Below are 25,837 nucleotides of genomic sequence, written 5' to 3'. Positions count from 1 at the left end.
AAATCACATTGTAAGAGAAAATGAAGTCCCCCTATCTTATTAAATACCAAATTGGGTATATATGACCAAATTGAGAGATTATTATTTAGAAATTTTTTTAGCCATTTAAGTTTTAAGGTACCGTTCATAATTTCAAAGTCTATTGCATTCCCTCCACCGTCTTCGTAAGTTTTAATCAGGTCATCTTTACGTATATAGTGATTTTTTTTCCTCCAAATGTAATTAAAATTTAAAGTGTTAATAGCCTTTATCATCTTGGTTGATATAGGAAAGGAATAAGCTGGATAAATAAATCTGGAAAGACTGTCCATCTTAGTTAATAAAATCCTACCAAAAATTGAAACGTCCCTCTGTGACCACCTGTTCAGAATTGACTTACATTTGTCAATATTATTCCAAATATTCATCTTATCAGAAACCATTTTATCCTTTGTTATCACTACTCCCAAGTATTTTACCTCTTTTTTAACATTTATGTTACATAGTGATGGCGTCGGCTGATCCTTCAGGGAAACAGCTCACATTTGTTAATGTTTAATTGAAGTCCGGAGGCTTTAGAAAACAGATCTATGGTTTGAAGTGCTAAAGGAATTTGATCTTCATTTTTTAAGAAAAGGGTTGTATCATCAGCCAGTTGACTTATTATTATTTGCTTGCCCATTACATCAATTCCGGTTATTTCACTGTTTTTAATTAGGATGGACAACATCTCTGCAACCATTATGAATAACAGTGGTGAGCTTCCACAGCCCTTACGGATTCCTCTATTAATACTGAATCTGTTACAGGTTCCACTCCAGAAAAAATGTCATCCTCTACAGCCAAGTCCACGCCCAAAGAGAGAGCGAAGGAGACCACAGACTTTGACGTATAGTACACTTGGACAACCAAGTTTCCCAGAGAGAACAGTAGCTACTAAATGTGTAAATGTACAAGGTTACTAGCAGCCTTGGTAAAAAAAAAAAAAGTAAACTTTGTACTATATCAGATTGTGCCAAATGTGCCTAGTTTGAATGAAATATAGTAATACATATGAATTACATGACAAATAGGTATATGGGAAATGTTTTATTTTGTAAATGAAATGTAGAAAGAAGCACATGCCCATAGAGGAGAACAGCTATGGTTATTAACTAAATATTGGACTAAGGGGGAAAAATTAAATTGATTACATCAGGAGTATATGCAGCCTCAGTGCACGGCAGCCTGTGTAACTCAAGAGAAGTTTGTAATGTAACCTGTTAACCAGTCCATTCCATTTTTTTGTGTCCATGCATTAAATCAGGTACATTTGAATGTTGAGACTACATTTCTTAAGTGGGGGAGAGTGTGAGAGACACAGAATTTATTAGTCAGATGAGTATGCTGTTAAGTGTATAACTGTTACCCCACACAATTTGTTTTGGGTGTTTGTTTGATATAACAGATTCATTTTTCATTGTACTGGATCAGTTCTTTCAGAACCCAGTGTTTCATGTCTATCTCCTGCCGTAAACTGCAGTCCTTATAATTCCAAGATGTCTTTGAACGCCACAGATGTTTACGAGTGTTCCTTGAACGTACTTTTAGTTTTCTGCTGTTTTTGAGAGGAGCTGCGGCACAATCAAAGACTGCCATCTAGTGGTTTGTATCTACACAACTCTTCATTTGAGCCGAAATAAAGCACTCAATTACTGGTAATTTCTTAAAAAACAATTGTAGCACTGATATCGCACAGCTAAATGCACTAGTGGACCAGTTCTAGGTTCTAAGGAGTGGGGAAGCAAGAATATCAACACCAGAGACCGCTGCTTTGAATGGAAAACGACAATTTACTAAATGCAAAACACATATGAAATACAATACATGAAAACCCCCCTCCAAAAAAAGAAAAGTATATCACTCCTTTTTACTTGTTAGTTCACCTGGTTTATTTTAGTAAAACTAATCTAATTTAGTTAGACCAGTCACTTTTCCTTAAGTTATTTTAGTCAGACTAATTTAAGTTAGTCAGACCAGTCTTTTTTCCTAGGTTGCACCTATTTTAGGATTCCTATTTTTTCCTGGGTTAACTTGTTTCTTGTCCTTCACAGGTAAGGAAATACCCTCAAACACAACTAGATCAAAGTGGACCACAATTATTCAAATCACATTCATAGACATAACATATGAAAACAAAGTATAGCACTTTAAAATCCATGTTCAAGTCCAAATGTAAGTTCAGGTTCTAGATTCAATGGAAAGCTTCTGTTTGATTCAGTCCGGTGAACAAATAATAATAATGGTAGCTCAATCAGTTCTTTAATCCTGTTCAGTTCGATTTGAACTCGTTCCTGAAATTCCTATCTCTCAGGTAGCGAATTACCACACGCAGGGGAGTCCCTCCCTGTTACGATGGAGAAGATGAATTGAAGGTCTGGGTCTGGCTCGCCATCTTGAATCCCGTCTGTGAATGTGCAAAGTTGCACACGGCAGACCGATCTCCGCTCCAACCGAACTTCCAACCGATCAAAAAAACCTGACCTGTGTAACAGGCCACAACACAACAAAACTCCTTTTAAATCCTCAACAATTAAATTCTTCTTCATAAATTCAATATATCAACTGGATAGCAGTTTACACATTAACCTAATGACAATTTATGACGGAGCATTTCTTTGCTAACAGCTACGTTCTTAGCGTTAGCTTCCCGCCAAAAGGAAAAATACAACACTGTGAAAATGTAATAAAATAAACACAAAACTCACCAAAACCGATGTAACTTAATTCTCATAAAATCCCTGTCAGTGTCCGACCAGGTAAATTAGGTCTTCTTGACTATAATATTAACTTTTTCTCCGTTAATTAATCAACCGCTCTTTTCCTCCGATTCCTCCTCTGCTCTCTCCCCCTGGTTTTTTGCACTGCAGCGTCACCCTGGCTATGACACTGGTTTCTTAAAGGGGCAGCGACATCATTTTCTATTCACATACTTTTAATCCGCTATTCATTCCTATTTATATCAGATTTTAACGTGGGTTACACAATATTAGCATTTTGTAATGAGCTTGAATGAGTTGACACTTACCCTAAAAAGTAACAGCTTCCATGCCAAGAACTGAGGTATAAAAGTTAATTGTATCTGGGACACTTTTCACCGTCAGCACCACACGATGGAGATGGCTCATTTCAACTGGACTGCCTGTACTTCCACAACGAACCAGCACCTCTCAGTGGTGAAGCTGCATATTTTAACCAATGTCAATGATTTTACAGGAAATACAGTGGGGTAAATCAATTATTATTATTTTTTTTTAATTTAGAGATACGTTACATTTTGGGAAACAATACATTTTGCGTAAAACTGGGTTACTTGTAGAAGATCTGGTCTATTTGTTGTCCAGATGACTTTGTTAAATTCAATTTTAGTTTCTCAAAACGTAGAGTATTTCCCCATATGCCTTCATCAACTCATAAAAAATAACTGGACTTTAACATTTTGCATTACCGTAATAAAAAAAGTAAGTTTCTGTCTGCTCCCTCTTCAGGGGTTGCCACAGCGAGTGAACTCATGAAAGACTTGGCAGTTGTATTGTGCCAGATGCCCTTCCTGACACAACTTGGACTTGAACCCACAACCTCAGACATAAAGTCCACAGCACTGACCAAGCTACCGCAGCCCCTCAGTACCAAAATTAATCATCTCAATCTAAGTTTTGAGTATCCTATTGTTAAAAGGTAATTTCAAACTATGAAACATAAAAAGTTTATACTCTTGCAAATGAGTCCTCGAGGCTCAATGAGACTAACCTGTATAAATAAAGGTTTAGTGAAAAACACTGAACTATATCAAATGAATGGTGCAGTTTCAAAGTGTTTACTTCAGTAGTTTTCCAGAATTTTTTGGTATGCAATTCTGAAATTGACACCAAATTTAAACAATCTCTTCCATCAATGTTTTCCTCTGTCTTACAGAGTAATGCATCAGAGAACAGAGACTTAGATCATCTAGTTGATCATCTTACAACTTCAATGCAAACTTCACTTGATAAAATTGCTCCACTGAAAAAGAAAGTAATCAATCAGAGGAAACTGGCTCCTTGGTTCAATTCTGAGTTACGTACTTTAAAGCAGGCATCTAGAAACCAGGAGAGAAAATGGCGCTCTACTAATGTTGAAGAATTGTATTTAACTTGGAAAGATAGTCTGCTAACATATAAAAAAGCTCTCCGTAAAGCTAGAACTTTATATTACTCATCTTTAATAGAGGAGAATAAAAATAACCCTAGGTTTCTGTTTAGTACTATTGTTAGATTAATTAAAAGTCCCATTTCTGTTGAACCATGTATCCCTACAACTATAAGTAGTGATGACTTCATGAAATTCTTTATAAATAAAATTATTTCAATTAGAAAGAAAATTCAAACCATCCTTCTTTCTACTATCTCTAGTCCCCTGTCAAATGAGGCAACTTTAAAAATTTCACTAGAGCCTGATTTATGTTTGGACAGTTTTTGTCCAGTTGAGCTCTCTGAATTGTCAAAAATAATAACCTCATCCAAACCATCCACATGCCTGCTAGATCCCATCCCAACCAGACTGTTTAAAGAGGTATTTCCCCTAATTAATGTGCACATTTTGGATGTACTTAATTTGTCTTTAATGGATGGTTATGTACCACAGTGCTTTAAGGTTGCTGTAATTAAACCTTTACTTAAAAAGTCTGACCTTGATTCAGAAATTCTGGCCAACTATAGACCTATATCTAATCTAACTTTCATCTAAAAAATTCTAGAGAAAATTGTTGCAGGTCAGATGCGTGAACATCGACAAAGAAATAATCTGTTTGAAGAGTTTCAGTCAGGGTTGAGAGCTTATCATAGCACAGAAACAGCACTAAAAGTCACTAATGATATTCTCATGGCCTCAGACAATGGACTTGTGTCATACTGGTCCTGTTAGACCTCAGTGCTGCATTTGATACAGTTGATCACAATCTTTTACTACAGAGGCTTGAATATGATATTGGGATTACAGGAACAGCTCTAAAATGGTTTTAATCATATCTATCTGATAGATTCCAGTTTGTAAATGTAAATAATAAATCTTCTTCATAGACCAAAGTTAGTAATGGAGTTCCTCAGGGCTCAGTGCTTGGGCAAATACTCTTTACTTTATATATGCTTCCATTAGATAAAGTTATTAAATAGAATGGGATAAATTTTCATTGTTATGCTGATGTCACACAATTATATTTGTCCATTAAACCCAATGAATCCAATCAGCTACTTAGACTACAAGCATGTCTTAAAGACATAAAAACCTGGATGACCCTTAATTTTCCTCCTGTTGAACACAGACAAGACTGAGGTTTTGGTTTTTGGACCTGAGCACCTTAGGAATTAATTTTTCAGTCTTTCTCCCTCCTTAGATGGCATTAATCTGTCCTCCAGCTCTAATGTTAAAAATCTTGGTGTTATTTTTGATCAGGACATGTCTTTTATCCCCCACATTAAAAACGTTACTAGAACCTCCTTCTTCCACCTGCGTAATATCAATAAAATTAGAAACATCTTATCTAAAAATGATGCAGAAAAACTGGTCCATGCATTTGTCACGTCTAGACTGGACTATTGCAATGGTTTATTATCTGGATGTCCAAATACTTCGTTAAATGTCTTGGGTTGATCCAAAATGCTGCGGCCAGAGTCTTAACTGGAGTTAGTAGGAGAGATCATATCTCTCCAGTTTTAGTTTCTCTCCATTGACTCCCTGTCAAATCCAGAATAGAATTCAAAATCTTACTTCTAACCTGCAAAGCTCAAAATCTTACTTCTAACCTGCAAAGCTCTCAACAACCTGGTTCCATCTTATATTACAGATCTTACTGTTCCATATTTTACTAACAGAGCACTTCGCTCTCAGGCTGCAGGTTTACTTGTGGTTCCTAGTTTCCAAAGGCAGAATGGGAGGCAGATCTTTCAGTTATCAGGCTTCTCTACTGTGGAACCAACTTCCAATCTCTGTCCGTGAGGCTGACACATTGTCCAGTTGTAAAACTAGGCTTAAGACTTTCCTTTTTGCTAAATCCTTTTAAAAGGGAGTTTTTCTTTCCACTGTTGCCACTGTGCTTGCTCAGGATGGGAGACTGTGAAGAAGTGAAGAGTCAACTTGTCTGCTGCTTCCTTAGAGAACTTTAATAAACTGAATTGAAATAGAGGTATAAACTCAATGTAAATGAAGCACTGCATCTGCTGAAAACCAAGAGGAAGTTTGAGTCATATGATTGGCCTACATTAGGGTAACTATAGATTAACAAATATGACCAAATTGGACAAGCGTAGAAACTTGGCAAATAATGTGTAAATATAAAAGTGAATCTTCTGCTAAATGCAAAATAAATTAAGGGTAAGACAACTGTCAGGAATAAAGATTGAGACTCAAACAGGGTGGTTAAGCTCCAGAAGACTGAGCCCAGCTTCAAATACGTGTGGCTTTTGTGAAACCTCAGCTAAGACCTGTAAGTTTACATTTTCACACAGTGTACTCAACAAGTCTGAGCATAAATACGTACCAGTGCAGCAAAATGTCAAATCCAAAATGATTCTTGCATGAATGTGGCCACTGCTGACCTGTTTCCCAACACTTTGACTGTTTCTGTAGGTAAATACCTGTACAGCCGCTCATAAGTTTTGCTAAGACATTTTTAATCTAGGAGCACATCGCCCATCATTAAGGACACATTACCCCCCAAAATAGTGTTGACTTTCATCTTTTCATTGTTTTAAGAAATTCAAGTTTTCAAAATGTCAGTTTCATTAAAAAAAAAAAACTTTATTTTATAAAATTTGATGTGAGAAAAAAATGAATTTAACCACAAGGATTTGTTAACGGATGGTATTAAGTGTTTGTCCTTGTTAAACCACTTGGCGCTTCAAAGTCTCACCCTATTTGTTCAGAATTTATTTTCCCTATAAGAAACATTTTAAAGTTTCCTAGAGTCATTGTCATCATCTCACTTCCCATCTCCTCCTTGTTGTGTCGGCCATCTGACAGAAATATGATAGGGCTTCAGCTCCTCCTCGGAGAGCGTGTCAGGGGCGTGGCTCATGAGGTCGTGACCACGTAACGACTTGGGGAAGGCGATGACGTCACGAATGCTGGGAGCTCCGACCATAATGGAGACGAGCCGATCCAAACCTAGAGGAGCACCGAGGAGTAACAACTTGAAAAATGTGCAGTTTTCATGCAACACTTAACAGTTCATCTGTGAACACAAGTTTTAAATGACCTCAACTAAAAGCTACGGGTGGAAGCTGTATATGGAAATTAGCTCATCAAGAACATTTAAAAGCTCGTAGGACTCAATAAATGATTAAACACAGCTGGAGGATAGTTTGAATGTGCAAACAGTCTGTAGGAAAAGAATGTTTCAGTCAAAACCTTTTACTAAACTGGATTGTTGAGACTCTTGTGAATGAGTTTTTGTCGCAAAAAACGATAATTTCATCACAAATGATTTTTTTTTAAAATCTTTGTTGTTGTTTAGATTGATTGAAACTGTTTCAAACACTAAACAATGCTTTAAATCAGTTAAAGATATCCTTATCTTTTCACTGACATGGCACATGAGCACTGACATACTTTGAATCTAGTCGACCGTCAGAACAATAAAGGTGTAAATATTAGTTATAACAGTTAAGAGTTAAATTGACTATATTATGTGACAACTTGACTTAAATTAATACATTAAAATATAAATAACCACCCCTCCCTGCAGTAAGGAGCAGTTCACCTTACCCAGAGCAATGCCTCCATGAGGTGGTGCTCCTGAGTCCAGAGCCTCCAGAAGGTGGGACAGGAGACTGGACTCCTCCTGGGAAAAAATAAAACATTAACCATTTGTTGAAAATATCCTGATGCATGCTCAATAATCCAGGTAGAAATAAAAAAAAGTTAAATCTGGTCCTCTGGACCATTTTTTGAAAACTAAATAAGAACTAAAGCTCAATAACTTATCATCTGACAGAGGTTTGACTGTGACCCTTCACTAACTTTGAGGACATTCTTCAGGACGTGCAGCTGCTCTGAGGCCTTGTGGATCCGGATGGAGCCTCCTCCGATCTCACAGCCGTTCAACACCAGGTCATAGTGCTGCCCACGCACCTGTTAGATATCAGTTGCATACAAAGCTCAGACAACATTTTATTTGCCACAGGAACCTAAATTAGATGCTGATGTGAGCACCCTGTGAGGCTCTGTGAGGAGTAACTCCATGTCCTCAGGTCGTGGAGCTGTAAACGGATGATGTGCCGACTCCAGCTCCTCTGGATTCTCTTCTTTGGGTAAGAAGAGAGGGAAGTCCACGACCCACAGGAAGTGGAAGGCAGAGGGGTCGCGGAGCGGATGGCCACGAGTCTCGAGGAGCTGAGCAGACTGGAGACGAAGATTACCGAGCAGCGGGCGCTGAGAGCAGAGATAAAGACGACTTTAATATAAACGTTATCATCCTCTCCTGTGATCATCAATCATCTGAGTGTTCTGGTCTGTGTCTTTACCACAGTGTGGACTGGTCCAGCTGCTATGAGCAGCAGGTCTCCTGGTGTGGCTTCAGTCCTTCTCAGCAGGTTTTCAGTTTCAGAGACAGACAGCAGCTTCTTCAGGGGCGACTTCACCGTCCCGTCCTCTCTGACCAGCACCAGGCTCAGCTCCTTCACGTGTAAAACAAACACATAAACCTTTGTAGAAACTTTAGTTTCTTATTGACAGATTTGATTTTAATCCAATAAAATCTGCATAACAGTCATGATTATTTAAGAGTAAAAACAAAAGTGAAGCAACAAACCAACCTGTCCAAACTGAGTCTTGGCTGTTTGTTTCAGCTCGTCCAAATCTTTCCCAGTCAGAAGTTTCTTTCAACAAACAGAGAACATCGTTTGAGGCGGATATAAAGCACATTTTCTCTTCACGCCTACCGTTTTACTCTGCTGTACAGAACCATGAGCTTTATGAGAAATTCACTGTTTTGTTCTTACCGCCCCACTTGGGACGCAGACGGCCTGAACAGAACCTGCGGGCTGGCTCAGAGCTGATTTGAGGAATTCAATTTGTGTGGACAGGAAAACCTCACTGAGGTCCACCAACTGGAAAGACAAGAAGACGGACAGAATTGGGGAAACGTAAATAACGCGTTCTCCTTCAAACCAATTCTTTAGACACAGTCATCTTGTTTGGATGAACACAACTCGTAGTTTTTAAGGTTCTCCCTTTTTGCAAAGCTTAAAACGAGTAAAGACAGTAAGGCTAAGACACTCTTCCTTGTCAGGAGTTTTACCCCCAGAATAGAGAAACTGAGCGAGTCAGTAAAAATTTTAGATTTGTAGCTTTATAAACATCTGGAGGAGGTTCCTCCTCCTTGACACTGCATTGTAAAAGGCTTAAGATGCTCAGGTTTAATGTGATTGATTGAACATGTTAACAGTAAAAAAATAAAACCAGCTCTTAACGTTAGCCTCTAAAACAAAAAGAAACAAACGAACAGGATTTAATGAGCCTCTAGATGACGGAGGAACTTTGACACATTGGACTACAGCTGGTTGCTCAACTGTTTTTCTGTCTGCAGCAGATTAAAGAAGCCCAAGTGTGCCGTCCTTCAGGGAGCTGATGAGATTCTCTCTCTTTCCATAACTAAGAGTTTGGTCAGAAAATGTTTAGTGTAACCAACATATTTTTTGGTGTATAAGTCACTCCTGACTGTAAGAAAAGCATCATGAAGAGGAAAAACCATAAGTCGCTTTGGCGTATAAGTTGCATTTATTATGCACTTATCTAATGGTCAAACCAGCTTCATTTCACCTGGGCGACGCTGTGTTCGCTGTTGCAGTTCTTGGAAATTTAAAGCGTCAATCAAAAATTGCGTTATGAATATGGAAGAAAAAAGAAAAACATATATAAGTTGCAGGACTGACAAATCTATGCAAAAAAACTGTCACTTATACACCAGAAAATACGGTAATAGCCTTGTACATGTAATAAGCTAGGTCTGTATTTTAGACAACAAAATTTTTTAAATTAGTTTTTAAATAGTTTTTATACCATATGTGGTGCTATATATCAAATCTGCAGCAATATTTACACAGATAAACAGTAGATCTTACAGGCTTTCTTACAAGTTATTTAGACATTTCACTTCCTGTAAACGGTAAAATCAAATAACAACAGAGTAAAAATACAGAAGCAGCACAAAATAAGTACACCGAATTTCACTTGTGAAATGATGGCATGGTGCGGCGCTGTGTTCCCAAACACCGAAAGTGTTCAAAAAAGATTATTGTATTTTCTAGTTCAACTTTTTGACTGCATCCGACCTTGAAGGAGTCAAACTAATCTCAACAGAGACCTGTCACTGCAGACGGAGGGAGTGGAGAAGAGCGTCTTGTTCCTTAAAGCCATCACTATGAAAACAGCAGTAAATGTTAAAAATGGAGCTGCAGTATGTGGGCTCAAGGGTTTTTGAAACAAAAATGTGAGATATTTGACTAAGAACTCACAAACTTGTGTCAATTTGTGACAAAATAGGGATAAACAAGTCTCCTTTAACACAAACACATACTTTTAATAAGTTAGTTTTAACTGCAACTGTATTGATTTGGGTAAAGATCAAAACGTGTGGATTTGGGAATATTTTAGGGCAGAAGGCCACACAATTTATAATAAAATAACATTTAGGAAAAAAGGAGGGATTTTTCAAAGACATAAGATCCCACTTAGAACCTTTTTGATAAAATAGTAATTTGTTTTCAGAGGCACAAAACCCCCAGTCCTTCTCCTGTTTTGACCTTCAGACGTCCCCCACCTTCATGTTAAATCTGGTGTCAGGTTTGTCCACACCGTAGTCTCTCATGGCTTCGTTATACGTCAGAGTCTGGAAAGGAACCTGAAGGAGGCCTTTCTCTGCTGGCCAGGAGTGCTGCAACAAACCCTCCACCAGAGACATGACACCCGCCTGGTCCACGAAAGACATCTCTATGTCCACCTGGAAGAGACGCAGAGGGGAATTTGTCCATGCACTAAACAGCTATCAGGCAGTCTGCTGATCTTTTCAGGTAAAGCAGGTTCAAAAATAAGAGACAAACTATTAAAATTTCAGTTTGTGAGGAGAACAACTTGGTGTCGCGTCTGTAAATCAGACTTTGTGTTTTCATGTCTCTTCTCACCTGCGTGAACTCCGGCTGCCGGTCTGGTTTGGAGCCTTCATCTCTGTAGCACCGAGCCACCTGGAAGTACCTGAGGCGAAACACAAGGAGGTGACCATCACCTTTACAAGTCCTTAAACCTTATGAACAGCACGGTGTACCAACAACACTGGAGCAACAGGTGGGATTATTCACTACTCTGTGGAGCAGGGCTATTCAACTGGAGGCCCGGGGGCCTGAGCTCAGTTCGGCCCACTGATGGATTCATTTTTACATAAAACTACATTTTAAACCATAAAACAAACTTACTTCATGAGAATAACTGCTGGATGTCTGGCCCCTGACGTCTTGACTTTCAGTAACAGTGTAGATAAGTGTAGGTAAGCATCACTAAACTTTATGGAAAGCTTTCAACCATTCATGCTTTTGGTTAAATTTCTTATAAAGTGATTCATAAATAAAATTGTTTTAAAGCATCATTAACATTAATTTATTTGTTTTTGCCCGTATGATGAGCTTAAGGCCAACACAGTTTTGTAATTCTGTTCTCAGTCTTATTGTGCAAAAGTTACTCACATTAAGCTGTATCGACACAAACAAACAATACGCTGAAGCTTTTTGCAACGCTCAGGAGTTTATTTCGTTTTAAAAGCGGAGCGTTATACACTCTGAACACTCACCGGTCCACACCAGCCACCATCAGGAGCTGTTTAAACTGCTGCGGACTCTGAGGCAGAGAGTAAAACAGGCCCGCCTCTCTGGAGGGAACCACAAACTCTTTGGCCCCCTGAAATACACACAAGTGTACAGCTTGAAAAGTTCATTCAGGTGTCAAATATCATCCAGTTTTTATCTGTACAAGTGCTCCTATAAAACAGCCAAAGATGATCTAATTAGTTCTATGTTAAGGAAATCATATTAGAAACTTCAGGGAAAGTATCGTATTTTTCGCTGTATAAGTCGCACCTTTCTGCATAAATTTGTAAATCCTGCAACTTATACACCGATGTGGCTAATATGTTTTTTGTTCTCATATTTATATCCCAATTTTTGACTGAGATCTGACAAGTTCATTCATTCTGACATGGAAAATATTGAACACTACCATTTTCAGCCACTAGAAGGCCCTCGCCTAATATGGCAAGCCAAGTGCCTCATTAATTGGTAAAAGAGGCTATTAATGAGACACTTGGCTTGCCATACATTTGTCTCCTCTTGAACTCCTGGAGCAAACGCCAAATCAGCTGCATTTCTCTGCGCCACCCAGGAGAAATGCAGCTGATTTGACCATTAAAGTGCATTTATTAAGGAAATGTTAAAGTGAGACACACCTTTACTATAATACTATAATGTCGAGCAAACAAATAATTGTTTTTAAGTGTTAATCTTGTTAAATTCTTGTTAAAGTCCTCCCGTGTACGCTCCCGCGGAACAACACTGGCCCACATTTCTGGGTGGTCAGCAGTGATGCATAACAGATGCAATGTATACGGCGAAGCAACGTATTTATGTTTTTTTTCCACTTTATTAGACATATCTGAACTGATGCAACTTATTCAGTGGTGCGACATGTACGACAGAAAGTATGGTAAATTACTTTTTTTTTGTCTTTATGATGAGTCTTACCCCTGGTGTTCTTTTGAAAAGAGTAGGTGTTTCCACATCCACAAATCCTGCACAGCAGAAAAAACAAAAACACAATCAGGGTAAGTTTTATAGAAAGAAAGACTGGAATCTGCATCTTATTAAAAAAAAAAATTTTTTTAAAACAACTGAGCAAGCACAGAAAATAACCAGGACCAACTCTCATACCGTGCACATTACAGAGAAATTCTCTCATCTTCATCACCAGCTGAGACCTCATTCTGAGGTTGTTCTGCATCTGCGACGACCTCAGGTCCAGGTAGCGATATTGCATCCGCAGAAACTCCGACTTCTGTTCAGTCCAACGGTGACACGATCAACTGTGTCGTTCATAAACCAGACGTGCTCAGCAGTAAAAGATGTGTGTGAAATTAAACACTCACTTTGACAAATTCTTTAATCTCAAAAGGCAGCTTTTGGCACACGTTGAACACTTCTACATTCTCAGCCAGAACCTCTATGTCTCCTGTGGACATCCCCTGGTGTGAACAGAGCAGGATGAGAAGACGGAGCACTTTACTGAGATTGGAGGAGTTGCTTTGATGCCTCAAAGTTTTAGGATGAATCTGACAAACTGATAATGCCCCCAAAATATAAATATGCTGCCAAATTGACCAAACTCCCATTATGAAAACTCAAGACAATTCATTTTACAATCCGCTGATAATAAACACAAACCTTGTTCTCCTGCCCCGCTGGTCGTTTCCTGACTGTTCCTGTAACCTTGACAACCGACTCCACCGTCAGACCACTCAGCACCGCTTTCAAGCTGCTCGCAGACTAAAAAAAAAATCAGACAAACAACGTTAAATGCGTCATTTTATTTATAGCCACAATCGTCATTCATTTTTAACTCAGTAAGTATTTTAATTAACATCAAAAACTTTGTACTAATACATTTTATTGATGATAATGGCTTGTGGTCGCTTTTTCTTACTTCTTCTTGAGGAATTAAAACTTGAGTCAAACCACTAAAATCTCGCAGGATGACAAACAGGTCTTGTCTGTTGAAAAGAGAAACCACTGATTAATTCATGCGAGACGTCATAGGAGTCAAACTGCTAATAATGATAAACAAAATATTCACAAGCTGTTTAAGTGCACACCAAGACAGGACAAAAACACACCAGACAAAAGCAGAATGTGAAAATCAGAGGCAGAGTTTTATAACAATAAAGTGTCCAGAAATCACACTCATGTCATCCACAAATGTTATAAACAGCTCCCACACATTCATACCTGAGGTACTGGACCCAGCCACACAAAGTGACCTTCTCTCCATCATGATGTGGCCTCAGCTCCCCACAGGTGTGGCTCCTGAATGACAAACTGCTGGGTCCTGGCAATAAAACAGGACAAACAAATCACATTTCACCTCATAACTGTACAGCCATAAAAAGACTCAATACATCCAAGAATGTAAGTGTGTATGTTATCTTGCAATGGAAGCACAGCATAAACTTAGGCGCAGCCTTTAATCCTGCATGTTAACACATTTATATTCATTTTATTATTAAATACAAAACTACCTGAGGACACAGAGGTAGGTCTGTGCTGTCTGTCAGAGCAGCTCAGGTGTCTCAGCTGAGTTTTCCACAGGAGGCTTCCTTTACCTGAGGTTTGGTACCAAACACTGTGAGCTCTGAGCCCAGTCAGAACCCTCTGCAGCACAACTCTGCTTCTTGTGGCCATTTTAGCAGCACTCAAGGTGACTCAGGGCTGCCAGAATCCCATTAGGGTGTTGAAACAAACTATACGAAGCTCGTCTCACGCGGGGAAACGCAGCAGAACGGATTAATTAGACACGACAACATGTTACTAAACGCAAAGTGTCCAATTCTTTTCTCATCTGTACAAGCTTCCGCGTTTCGCTCATCCCGATTGGTCCGGGCGGATTTCACAGATCTCCTCTCATATGGATGGGTTATTCTGGTTGCGGTCAACCACGTCAACACTTTTCCGTTTACGTTAGAAATCAGTGTATCGTCAACGGATGTGATGTCACAAACAAAGGCGGAAGTAATACGATTCAAATCATTAACCTGATCATTAACCACATAAATAGAGACTAAAAAAAGTTTAGAGCTCTTTAAAAATAGCATTAAACCCGTTCAAAATCACAGGAAAGCGCAAATAACAACTAGGAAATCAGTCAATTAGGGTAAAATGTGTAAATACAAGGAGAGACTGCCAAAATACTCACTGTTCAGCGTGAAAAGTGGAGGTGTGTACATTTACTGCTGTAGTAGTTTGTGTGCTTGTACTTTTAAGGTACTTTAAAAATAATAAGCTGCTCGGCCTGCCTTTTTAGATAATTCTAGACCCAAAAAAAGTGAAAACCAGTTTGCCAAACTTACAGAGGAGGGCACTGATACGACATGACGCCTAAAAATTCCCAAGAAGAAGAAGAAGAGTTGTTGTTGTCCATGTGCGGACTTTTCCTCTGCAGACATGTCGGGCAGCAGGTTCATGAGAGCCATCAGAGTCCGGGAGTTTGGAGCTCCGTCAGTCCTCAGACTGTGTTCAGATGTTCCTGTCCCTCAACCTGGACTCACACAGGTGAGAGACCACAGGCTGCACGCGCTGCTGCTGAGAGGTCAAAGTTCACCCAGCCAAGCTTTAATGAAGCCTTTTGTCCTTCTGCTTGGAAGCACAGCTGTGACCTCACTCATGTTTGTCTTCTGCTGGTCTGATAAACATTTTAGCTTATAATAAGCTAAAACCAACTGAAGAAATTCTGAAAGGTGCTGCTCAAAATCCCAACATGACTTTTAAACAACACAGCACAACCACTGCTTCACTGAAGGTTCTTAATGATGTTGAAGCACTGGATGCTAAGGATTATGCTTTTGACACTGTGGATCATAACATCTTGTGTCATAAACTCTCAGAAATTGGTTTCTCAGATCACGCCTTTGGTTGGTTCTCTAACTATCTCTCAGATCGAAGGCAATGTGTTCAACATAATGGTACTTCCTCCAGTTATTTAACAGTCAACAATGGTGTACCACAAGGCTCAGTCTTAGGACCCACCCTCTTTACAATCTACATACATAATGTAGGTAAAAACATCCCTAATGCATCCATACATTTCTATGCTGACGACACAGTTGTTTATTGTCGAGCTAAAACAGTTGCTAAGGCTTTCCAGCTTTTGAATTCTTCATTCAACATCATCCAGACTGATTTGTTTCGCCTCAAACTTGTCCTAAATGCCGACAAAACCAAAGGGATGCTTTTTTCAAATAGGAAGTTGGTCCCAGCAGTTCTTCCTCCAATTTTATCCTCAAATGGTGTCCCCATTGTGTTTGTTGATTCCTATAAATATTTGGGTATCTTGGTCGACTCACATCTCTCTTTTAAGCTCCATGTGGAAAACTTGATAAAGAAACTGAAAGTTAAACTGGGTTTCTTTTTCAGAAACAGATCCTGTCTAACCCTGAATGCTAGAAAACGCCTTGTATCTGTGACTTTCCTTCCCTCCATTGATTATGGTGATATTATTTACATGAACGCTCCTACAAGAACCCTGCAGATGTTGGATGCTGTCTATCATGGTGCACTAAGATTCATAACTGGCTGTGATTATCGTACCCACCACTGCACCCTGTATTCACTGGTTAACTGGTCATCATTAACTTCACGCAGACTCTCTCACTGGTACATTTTCATCTTTAAATCACTTCTTGGTCTGCTGCCTTCATACATCTCCTCCTACATGTCTCTGCGTGAGTGCAGCTACAGCGTGCGCTCTCAGGACATTATTACCTGCAGTGTTCCCTCAGTGAGGACTGAACTAGACAAAAGGACCTTCTCCTACTCTGCTCCTGTTTCCAGGAATATCTTACAAAAAGGTTTGAAGCTCTCGACCTTGACCTCTCTAAGTGGCTTTAAGAATCTGTTGGACTCCTGGCAGGGACCAATGCAGACATGTTCCTGTTTTTAGTTTTCTACATTTGCCTTAGAATCTAGCTGGGTTTTTTTTGTTTGTTTGTTTGTTTTTTGTTACCTTTTCCTTTTCGCCATCCTATTTGTAAAAAAAAAACAAAAAAAACCTGCAGTATGACTTTTTATAACTGTTTATTGTTGTTACTGTTGTCCATTGTTGTCATTTTTCTTTGTTGAAATCAGGTCTCTCTTGTAAATGAGTCCTCGAGGCTCAATGGGATTTACCTGTCTAAATAAAGGTTGATTGATTGATTAATAATAATCTGATTTTAAAAATGACTACATTTTGATGTTCAAGAAGTGTAACAAGAGCCAAGAGCAAATTAAAGCTTTAAGCCGCTGCTAGTAGCTCTTGGTCACCATGGTAACCACACACCTGTGTCTGTCACTCCCTGTCTGCTTAGAAGGCAGACTGGAAAGTAAGTCTCAAACAGTCACTGTGTGAAAACTGCAAGTCAAATCTTAAAAGTTCTTCAACCGTGAGAAGACGTGACGCTGAAGGTCAAAGGTGAGAATTCACGTTTCTGTAGCTGAATGTAGAAATTACAAAAAAAAAAGAGACTCAAGAAATGATCAATTTCAGTTTCGACACATAATTTGAAATATTACGTTAAATAAGATGTTTAGTCTCTTTGTTACCAGCAGCCTATCACAGAATCACTATTTTGTTGTGTCTAAGGGAAAACAAAGTATAACACAGTTTTACTCATAAAATAGTGTTTTAGCTCCAACAAGGCGAGCTATTAGAAACATATGTCACGACTGTCACATACTGTTCATCTGCTGTAGGTAGTTTTTTTTGGATCTGAAACAACTTATCCTTCCTTTGTCCATTTTATTTTCTGTCATTAACACAATTTTCAAAATGAAGTTAAGTCGTGCAAAGAGTGGACAGAAAATAACTGAGAAATAAATAAAGTAAAAGGAAAAACCTGCAAAAAGTTTTGGAAACGAAGATGAAGAGCTCTTTAAAATCAATCTGTGGCTGATTGAGAACAAAGCATAAAGACATTAGTGGCAACTTTAAACACTTGCACAGTTCTGTCAGAAAATCTGTTGGAATCAGTTTTGTATCTGATTGATTTATTATTCAGACGGTACTCCTACAAACTCCTGTATTCTTCTTTCTTCTGAACACTTTGAAATGTCTCACAGGTTCTAGTTTTCACCTTTTCTTCCACCTTCTGTGTCTCCGTGATGCAGGTGTTGATCCAAGTCCACGCCTGCGGTGTGAACCCTGTGGAAACGTACATCCGCTCTGGATCCTTTGCCCGGAAGCCAGCTTTGCCGTACACACCGGGTTCTGATGTGGCCGGCGTGGTGGAGGCCGTCGGAGAGGAAGTCACCGCAGTGAAGGCAAAACAAACGCTGCGTTGGGCTGATAGGCTCAGATAAACACATTCCCGCAGCGGTTGAGAGTTTTTGTGTTTTCAGGCAGGAGACCGTGTGTTCACCACAGCCACGGAGTCTGGAGGTTACGCAGAGTTTACTGTAGCTGCTGAGAACTGTGTTCACAAGCTGCCTGATGCTCTGGACTTCTCACAGGGAGCAGCCATCGGTGTACCGTACTTCACTGCCTACAGAGCCCTGGTTCACAAGTAAGACCACACCTTTCCAGGAGGGAAACCAGGCGGGTGGGCTTCAGGCTAAAGGCCTGCTGGAGACTGGGCAGCTTTCATACGACAAGAGAAGATCAAATCAAAAAAGTGATTCACTTTTACTTCATGTAAAATAACACATAGTGTTATTCCTTCGTAAATGCACGAGCCAGACTTGCTTCTTCTTATAAATGATTGTCTGTTTAAAGAACTGTAAACCTCTCCTTCCTGTCAGTATCTAACCTGCTGCAAATATCTCAACTTTATTTTGGTAAATTAAAAACTTTACAAAAAAGGAAAACGATATAAAACGGTAAATCAGTCATTTACCAAAAAAGGAATAGTCTGAAGTCGAGGCTTCTACTTGCCTACCCTGTTCATAGACTCAGCAGTCTACATATTGACAGATATCTACTGTCCACATACATACAGAAGTACACATACACACATTTACCATATATTTAAATATGCATGTATATAATACATACATACACGTACATTACATACATACATAGTTACACAATACACATCTACATAACAGTATAGCTTTTAAAATTTTACATTTTAAGACTCTTTTAAAGCTCACTAAAAAAGCACATCGTTTGAGATCATCATTCAGTTCGTTTCACACCGATAACTGAAATACATCTAGATTTTACTTTATAGCTTGTTCAAATATTAACAGACCTCATAAATTATATTTACTCTCTCTTAACTTAAATAATTTCTGAATTCCAGAAGGAAGACTTTTATTCAGTGCTTTATACATTATTTCCAGTGTTTTTATATAAACAATGTCACTAAATTTTAAAGTATTACTTTGAATAAGAAGTTTATTGGTTTGTTCACAATATCCCACTTTATTAATAAGCCTAATTGCTTTTTTGGTAACTTTATTAATATATCAATAGTTGTTTTAGTTGCATTTCCCCATATTTCTGAACAGTATGACAAGTAGGGCATAACAAAGGGAGCGTATATAATATGCAAGCCTTTTACGTTCATCCATCTATTTTCTTCTGTTTATCCGGGGTCGGGTCGTGGGGGTAGCAGCTTAAGTAGGGAGGCCCAGACTTCCCTCTCCCCAGCCACTTGGTCCAGCTCCTCCAGGGGAATCCCGAGGCGTTCCCAGGCCAGCCGAGAAACATAGTCCCTCCAGCGTGTCCTGGGTCTTCCTCCTTTTACGTTTATTAATTCTTTTATTTTAAACATTATTCCAATAGCTTTTGCAATTTTATTTCTAATATATTCAATATGAGGTTTCCAACTAAGTTTGTTATCCAGAATGATACCTAACATTTTGTCTCATAAACTGTCAATTTCGACTCCATTTATATGTAACTTCACATTATTGTAAATCTGATTACCAGAGAATACCATAATTTTTTTATTTATTTAAAGATAGCTTATTATTATCAAACCACTTTTTTAACTCAGCTAGCTCTTTTTCTACTATTTGTATCAGTTCATCCAAATTCTTTCCAGAAAAAAAAGTATTTATCATCAGCAAACATTATAAATTTCAAGATACTGGATACTGTAAAAAATAGAATTTAAATAAAGTATAAATAATTTGGGTCCTAGAACTGAGCCTTGGGGATGACCACATTTTATAATTTTAATTTGTGACTTTGTGTTGTTAATTTGTACATATTGTAACTTATTATTGATGAAGAGCTGGAGCCACCAGAGCCTGAGCACTAGTGGAGCCCCACATGACCTTTAATTACAGATAAATGTGTTAGAAAATTAAATATTTAGTTAAGAACTACTTAATTAACAAGAGCCACCACTATTTAAAAAACAACAACATAATGTAAGGTTTAATTTAATTTAATTTACATAAACAACAATCCTGTTAATTTACATGGAGGAGTTGAGATTTTAATCTGACACTGGAACCAGACGACAGGGAAGGTCCGTCCTGTTCTGACTTGGACCTCCAGGCTCATGCCGGACGTCTCGGTGTACAGTCTGAGTCTAACAGAGTTCAGAGCTGAACGGGACCATCAGAGTTCAGAACCATCACAACTGAGGCTACATCTCAAACCTCAACTGTGCTGAAGTCTCGTTCATTTATTTATCATCTGAGACGTGATTATAAAGGTCAATAAGGCTGAAGGATGCACCTGGTGACATGAGGTGTTCAGTAAGGATAATTGTTCTACCAGAGTTAGTGTAAACTGGAAATCATGAGGCTAGTTAGGTTTTAACCTCTCTGACTTAATCCTTATAAATTATATTTTAAAAAAATCTTAGAAATGATGTTTCGTTGACACGGCTGATGTTTTATAATAAAGACTTTATGAAGATACAGAACTGTGTCAGCTGACAGAGGGATTGTCTGCACATTTACACACATTGCATTTATTTTTATACGCCTTTATGTGCATGAAAACGTCACATGTAACCTTTGTATGTGCATGCGCACAATTTATGAGGCCTCATACAATACAGTACAACTTTATTTATAAAACACTTTAGGCCAAAGTGCTGTACACTAACACAAGCAAGCATAAAAAAACTATAAAATCAACTGAAACCGTAAAAGTAATGAACTGTTAAAATCATAAACCCACAGCACTGGCTCTCCTCAGGGATGTGTGCTGAGCCCCCTCCTGTTTACTCTGCTCACGTATGATTGTGCAGCTACCCATCCAGGCTGTCACATTGTAAAGTTTGCAGATGATACAGTGGTGGTGGGATGCATCACAAACAATGATGAGTCCAGCTACAGGCAAGAGGTGGAACATCTGGAGAGCTGGTGCAAAGAGAATAACCTTCACATCAATGTGAAGAAGACAAAGGAGATGGTTGTGGACTTCAGAAGGAACAAAAACACCTACAACCCCCTGAACATAAGAGGATCTGCAGTGGAAGTGGTCTCCAGCTACAAGTACTTGGGTGTACACATGAATGACAACCTCAGCTGGAGCAACAACACCACCAGTCTGATCAAGAAAGCTCATCAGAGACTCTACTTCCTCAGACGGCTGAGGCGAGCTGGTCTGGGAAGCTCAGTTCTCACCTCCTTCTACAGGTGTGCAGTGGAGAGCATCCTGTGCTCCAGCATCAACGTGTGGCATGGAGGCTGCACAGCTGCAGAAAGAAAAGCTTTGCAGAGAGTGGTGAAGGTTGCACAGAAGACTGTTGGAGTCAGTCTCCACCATCACAGACATCTACACCTCCAGATGCAGGAAGAGGTCCACCTGCATCATGAAGGTCCCCACTCACCCAGCACACACACTTTTTGCCCTGCTCCCCTCAGGCAGGAGGTTGAGGAGCATTAAGTGTAGAACCACTAGACTGAGGAACAGCTTCTACCCTGAGGCTGTTAGACTCATGAATCTCTAACTAGAATAATCACTGTGAAAAATCACATCATGTTGCTGCTGATCTGTTTCATGTTGCTTTGTTCATTCATGCTCATCTGCTCACACAGACTGATGTTGGTGCTGCTGTTCAACGTAATCCATCCATCCATCCATTATCTTTACCCGTTTATTCCATTTTGGGTCACGGGGGGTCGCTGGTGTCCATGTCCAGCAATCACTGTGCGAGGGGCGGGGTACACCCTGGACGGGTCGCAAGTCCATCACAGGGACACATAGAGACAAACGAGACAAACAACCATTCACTCTCTCACTCACACCTAGGGACAATTTAGAGTTACCAATCAGCCTAACATGCATGTTTTTGGTCTGCGGGAGGAAACCGGAGTACCAGGAGAAAACCCACGCATGCACGGAGAGAACATGCAAACTCCACCCAGAAGGCCCATGGACCGGGGTTTGAACCAGGGACCTGCTCGCTGACAGGCAGCAGCTCGACCAGTTGCGCCACCGTGCTGCCCTGTTCAACGTAATGTTTTATGCTATTAGTGCTTAGTGTATTTTTAGTTGACATTTTTCTTAGTTCATATCTTAGATCTTATTACAGTTTTTCTTTTACATTTTATTTTTGATGTAACTGGGACCCTGTGCACATAATTTTGTTCCAGCACATGTACCACATGAGATGCAAATGACAAAAACAGAACCTTAAATCCTTGAATAAAACAATAAAAACAATAAAACAAATAAATTTAAAATATTTCAAGCAAAATTAAAAGCCAAAATTATGCTGATATGAGCCTCATATGTTGAAATATTGTAGGAAGTCATAAACTGAGGTACATTTCATTGTTCTAAGTCAAGCAAGACGATTAACAACAATGAGCTTTACAGAGAAAAAACAAGAAAAATGAGTCAAATTTAAATCGAAGGGAAGAATCCACAACTGATGTCAGAGGAGGAACTCTTTTAGAGTACAGAATCCTTCAAATATGAGCTATACAGTAAAATTTAATTATACACACAAAGACAGGATGTATCAGTCATAACTGAAAGTTTATAAATGATGAGAAAATCCTTAAGCTACTCACGTGCTCCAGCAGTTTTAAAGATAACACTTCCCCCTGGTGGTGAGATAATGACATTTCATTGAAGTCAGCAGTGGGTTTGATTTGTAGCTAATTAAAATTTTAAATGAAATAATTGATACTCTGGTACAATAATTTAAAATGAGAACTCTTCATTGGAGGTTCAGTGGGTAAAATCATTCTTCTTTCATCCTTTTGATTTCATCCACTTCTGTGGAAATAATAAAAATTAATTAGAAAAAATTAAGATCAGATTAGAGTTGCTCTGAGTGAACTATTGGACGTTTCAGCAGGAGAAAGAATGTGGTAGGTAGCTCAGTGGTCGGTGCTGCAGACTTGTAATCCTGAGGTTGCAGGTTAGAGTCCAGGTTGGTCAGGAAGAGCACACTGCATGAAAATAACCTAATTTTTTACTCTCTGTGGCAACTCACACAGAGAGGAGCAGCTGAAAGAAAAACAATAACCAAGAAAAAATATTATTCTAAACTGCTTATATAAAAGACTTTTAATTTATTTAATTTTATTTATTTATTTAAACACTTGCACCGTTTTATATCAAATAGAATAAATAAATAATCTGTGCATTTATTTTATTTTTGGCCTAACCTGTTTCATAGGGTTTGTTCAGTTCATTTCTTTGTCTTTTGTTTATAAATGTGTAATGTATTTGTCTAATGCTTTTTTAGAAAATATTGTTGTTTTTCATCACATTATTTACCATATTATATGTTTGTTAAAAGAATTAATTAAAACTTGTTTAATAGATTTTTCCCCCTTTACATGTGATGATTTGTGCACAATAAACCATGTTATTCTGCCTGTACCGATGTGTTCTTGAGCTTGATGTAAACATTGCGCAGCGTTTGATTTTGTCCTGGGCTGGACTCTGCAGAGCTCGTGTCACCGCTGGAGAGACTGTCCTCGTTCATGGAGCGAGCGGTGGGGTGAGAGCACATTTTACATTTTTATTGAATTGGAACGCACAATATTTAATCTGTCTGTTGTTTCACCAGGGAGCAAAATACCTTAGTGACCAAAAAACACAGAACATTAAACAAAGATAAAACTGTGCAGCTTTAAGGGAGGCGTTTAAAAATAATTCAGCACAGATACTGAACTCATCTGAAAGACAAATCTGCTCGTTTGCTCTTTTGGTAGTAAGCATTGTGTTGCTATAGCTACAAGATGAAAACCAAAAAGGACACTATATAATATTTAATCCAGAATCTCATTATTTAGTCTAATTAATAATTTAGTTGGATAAATTATCTTATCATTTTAAGATGATTAAAGATCATCATCCTCACCTGCTGACTAAAGCTAAAGGTGGATAACAGATTTACAGACGTGTGTCTTTTTAACATATTTTTGTTTCTGGTGTATCTTGTTTGATCAAACTGAACGTTGCTGTTTCTAACCGGCTCAGAGCGTCATCAGGTTCTCCTCCTCCACCTTCAGGTGGGAGTGGCAGCGTGCCAGATATCCCGCGCTCTGGGTCTGAGGGTTTTGGGGACAGCAGGAACACCAGACGGGGCGAAGCTGGCTCTGAGTAACGGAGCTCACCTGGTCTTCAGTCACAGAGAGGAGGGATACACCGACAGAATCATGGTAGACTCACAGGAGGAAACAAACACCTTCAGTCAGTGCTGGACAGAAACATGGACTGTGTTTTCCAGGAGGCCACAGAGGGCCGAGGTGTGGACGTGATCGTGGAGATGCTGTCTAATGTGAACCTGGGCAAAGACCTCCAGATGTTGGCCTATGGAGGACGCGTCGCGGTCAGTAGGACTTTATTCTGAAGATCAGGCTTCAGTTTCCTCTTGTTGGATGTTGTTTCTGTGAACGCTTCAAGTGCTGTTTCACAACAGATTCACAGGTTCCTGCTGTCCTTCCTCCGCAGGTCGTTGGCTCCAGAGGTCCGGTAGAGATCAACCCCAGGGACACCATGATGAAAGAGAGCAGCATCGTAGGGGTGGCCCTTTTCCGTTCAACACCGGTACACAGCTGAGGCGTCACAAAGAGTTCGATTCGTTCCATCGGATGAACTGTGGGATAAAAAGCTCATTTTTCCTGCTCCTCTTCCCCCTCAGGAGGAGAAGAAGGAGTGTGCAGCGCTGCTTCTCTCAGGGATGGAGGCTGGTTGGCTGCGTCCGGTCGTTGGCCCCCATTATCCACTGGACCAGGCTGCGCAGGCTCACCATGACATCATCGAGTGTCCTGGGGCTGCTGGGAAAATTGTCCTGACCATGTAACGGCCTGATCACGAGAGGGGAGTTAATAAATATTAACATGTACAAGAATAAAAGTGAATTGAAAAATAAACCCATTCACATATAAAACATGAAATGACCTTTATTGTCTGACTTTATTTAGTGAAAACGATCTCTGTTGGCTCAGTTTCATTCATCACAAAGTGGAAAAGTTTTAAATCTCGTACATTATTACGTGACGTATCACTTCAGCGTTAGAATAAACTCGTGATAAAATGAATCTGAATGGAAAGGTGGGCTTGGATCAGAAACCGAGGGTTCAAACTCAAAAAGCGTTTTTTTCTTTCTGGTGTTCGTTTAAAAACGTAGTACCTGATCAGATTATTCAGATAAAACGCTAGAAATGTTAGTGAGAACATAGGAAGTTGTAGTTTTACTGTTTTGGTTTTAAATCAAGCTTGAGAAAATTACTACTTTTATTTATTTATTTTTTACTCAGAAGTCATGTCAGCTGTAAAAATCTCAATAAATTCAATAACTTTTTGAACCCTTTATTGATCGTCACATTTGAACTCGTCTGTTCAGGTGTCACAGACGTGACACCTGTTCCTCAGGTGACGGTCGCCTCTACTGAGCATGCTCAGAACGCAGCCGTGTAACCTGAGCTGGACACACTTGCACGCAGGAGATGTTTGGATCTGTAGCAGCCAGGCAGTGATGAAGCTCCGAGTTCTGGATCAGCTAACGGAGCCGTTTGGGTTTTAATTCAAGAGGTGAGCAGTTTGAGGCTTGTTCTGAAATGATTTCTGATCATAACCTGAGTGCTTTGTTAGGAAAACGGGTCGTCAGAAACATTTTTGATGA

At 39.2% G+C, this 25,837-nt stretch overlaps 2 protein-coding genes and 1 long non-coding RNA gene across 3 annotated transcripts; 1 reads left to right on the top strand and 2 right to left on the bottom strand.

The window, feature by feature from the left end:
• Positions 1–1,895: 1,895 nt before the first annotated feature.
• LOC119414458 lies at positions 1,896–2,976 on the bottom strand. The gene is made up of 2 exons (XR_005187005.1): positions 2,727–2,976; positions 1,896–2,502 (listed from the first exon to the last, which is right to left on the bottom strand). It is a non-coding gene; the product is annotated as an uncharacterized LOC119414458 (long non-coding RNA).
• A 3,930-nt stretch (positions 2,977–6,906) lies between these two features.
• dars2 (aspartyl-tRNA synthetase 2, mitochondrial) lies at positions 6,907–14,569 on the bottom strand. Its single transcript, XM_037681546.1, has 17 exons — positions 14,327–14,569; positions 14,037–14,136; positions 13,735–13,801; positions 13,476–13,577; positions 13,181–13,276; positions 12,966–13,089; positions 12,780–12,826; positions 11,834–11,940; positions 11,175–11,244; positions 10,814–10,993; positions 8,994–9,101; positions 8,808–8,870; positions 8,517–8,669; positions 8,206–8,424; positions 8,014–8,124; positions 7,759–7,834; positions 6,907–7,158 (listed from the first exon to the last, which is right to left on the bottom strand). Exons 1-17 carry the CDS (start codon positions 14,487–14,489, stop codon positions 6,974–6,976), a joined length of 1,971 nt encoding a protein of 656 aa, XP_037537474.1. The 5' UTR covers positions 14,490–14,569; the 3' UTR covers positions 6,907–6,973.
• Positions 14,570–15,208: 639 nt separating this feature from the next.
• cryz (crystallin, zeta (quinone reductase)) lies at positions 15,209–25,102 on the top strand. The gene is made up of 8 exons (XM_037681545.1): positions 15,209–15,356; positions 17,949–18,101; positions 18,180–18,343; positions 23,656–23,707; positions 24,222–24,371; positions 24,440–24,541; positions 24,664–24,759; positions 24,854–25,102. The coding sequence occupies exons 1-8, from the start codon at positions 15,249–15,251 to the stop codon at positions 25,013–25,015; spliced, it is 987 nt and encodes a 328-aa protein (XP_037537473.1). The 5' UTR covers positions 15,209–15,248; the 3' UTR covers positions 25,016–25,102.
• Positions 25,103–25,837: the final 735 nt, after the last annotated feature.

This window comes from Nematolebias whitei, chromosome 9 (assembly GCF_014905685.2).
Source record: "Nematolebias whitei isolate Nwh7 chromosome 9, NemWhi1, whole genome shotgun sequence".
Classification (NCBI taxonomy): Eukaryota; Metazoa; Chordata; class Actinopteri; order Cyprinodontiformes; family Rivulidae; genus Nematolebias; species Nematolebias whitei.
Note: the sequence above shows the minus strand (reverse complement) of the source record. Positions and strands in the feature narration are given on the sequence as shown.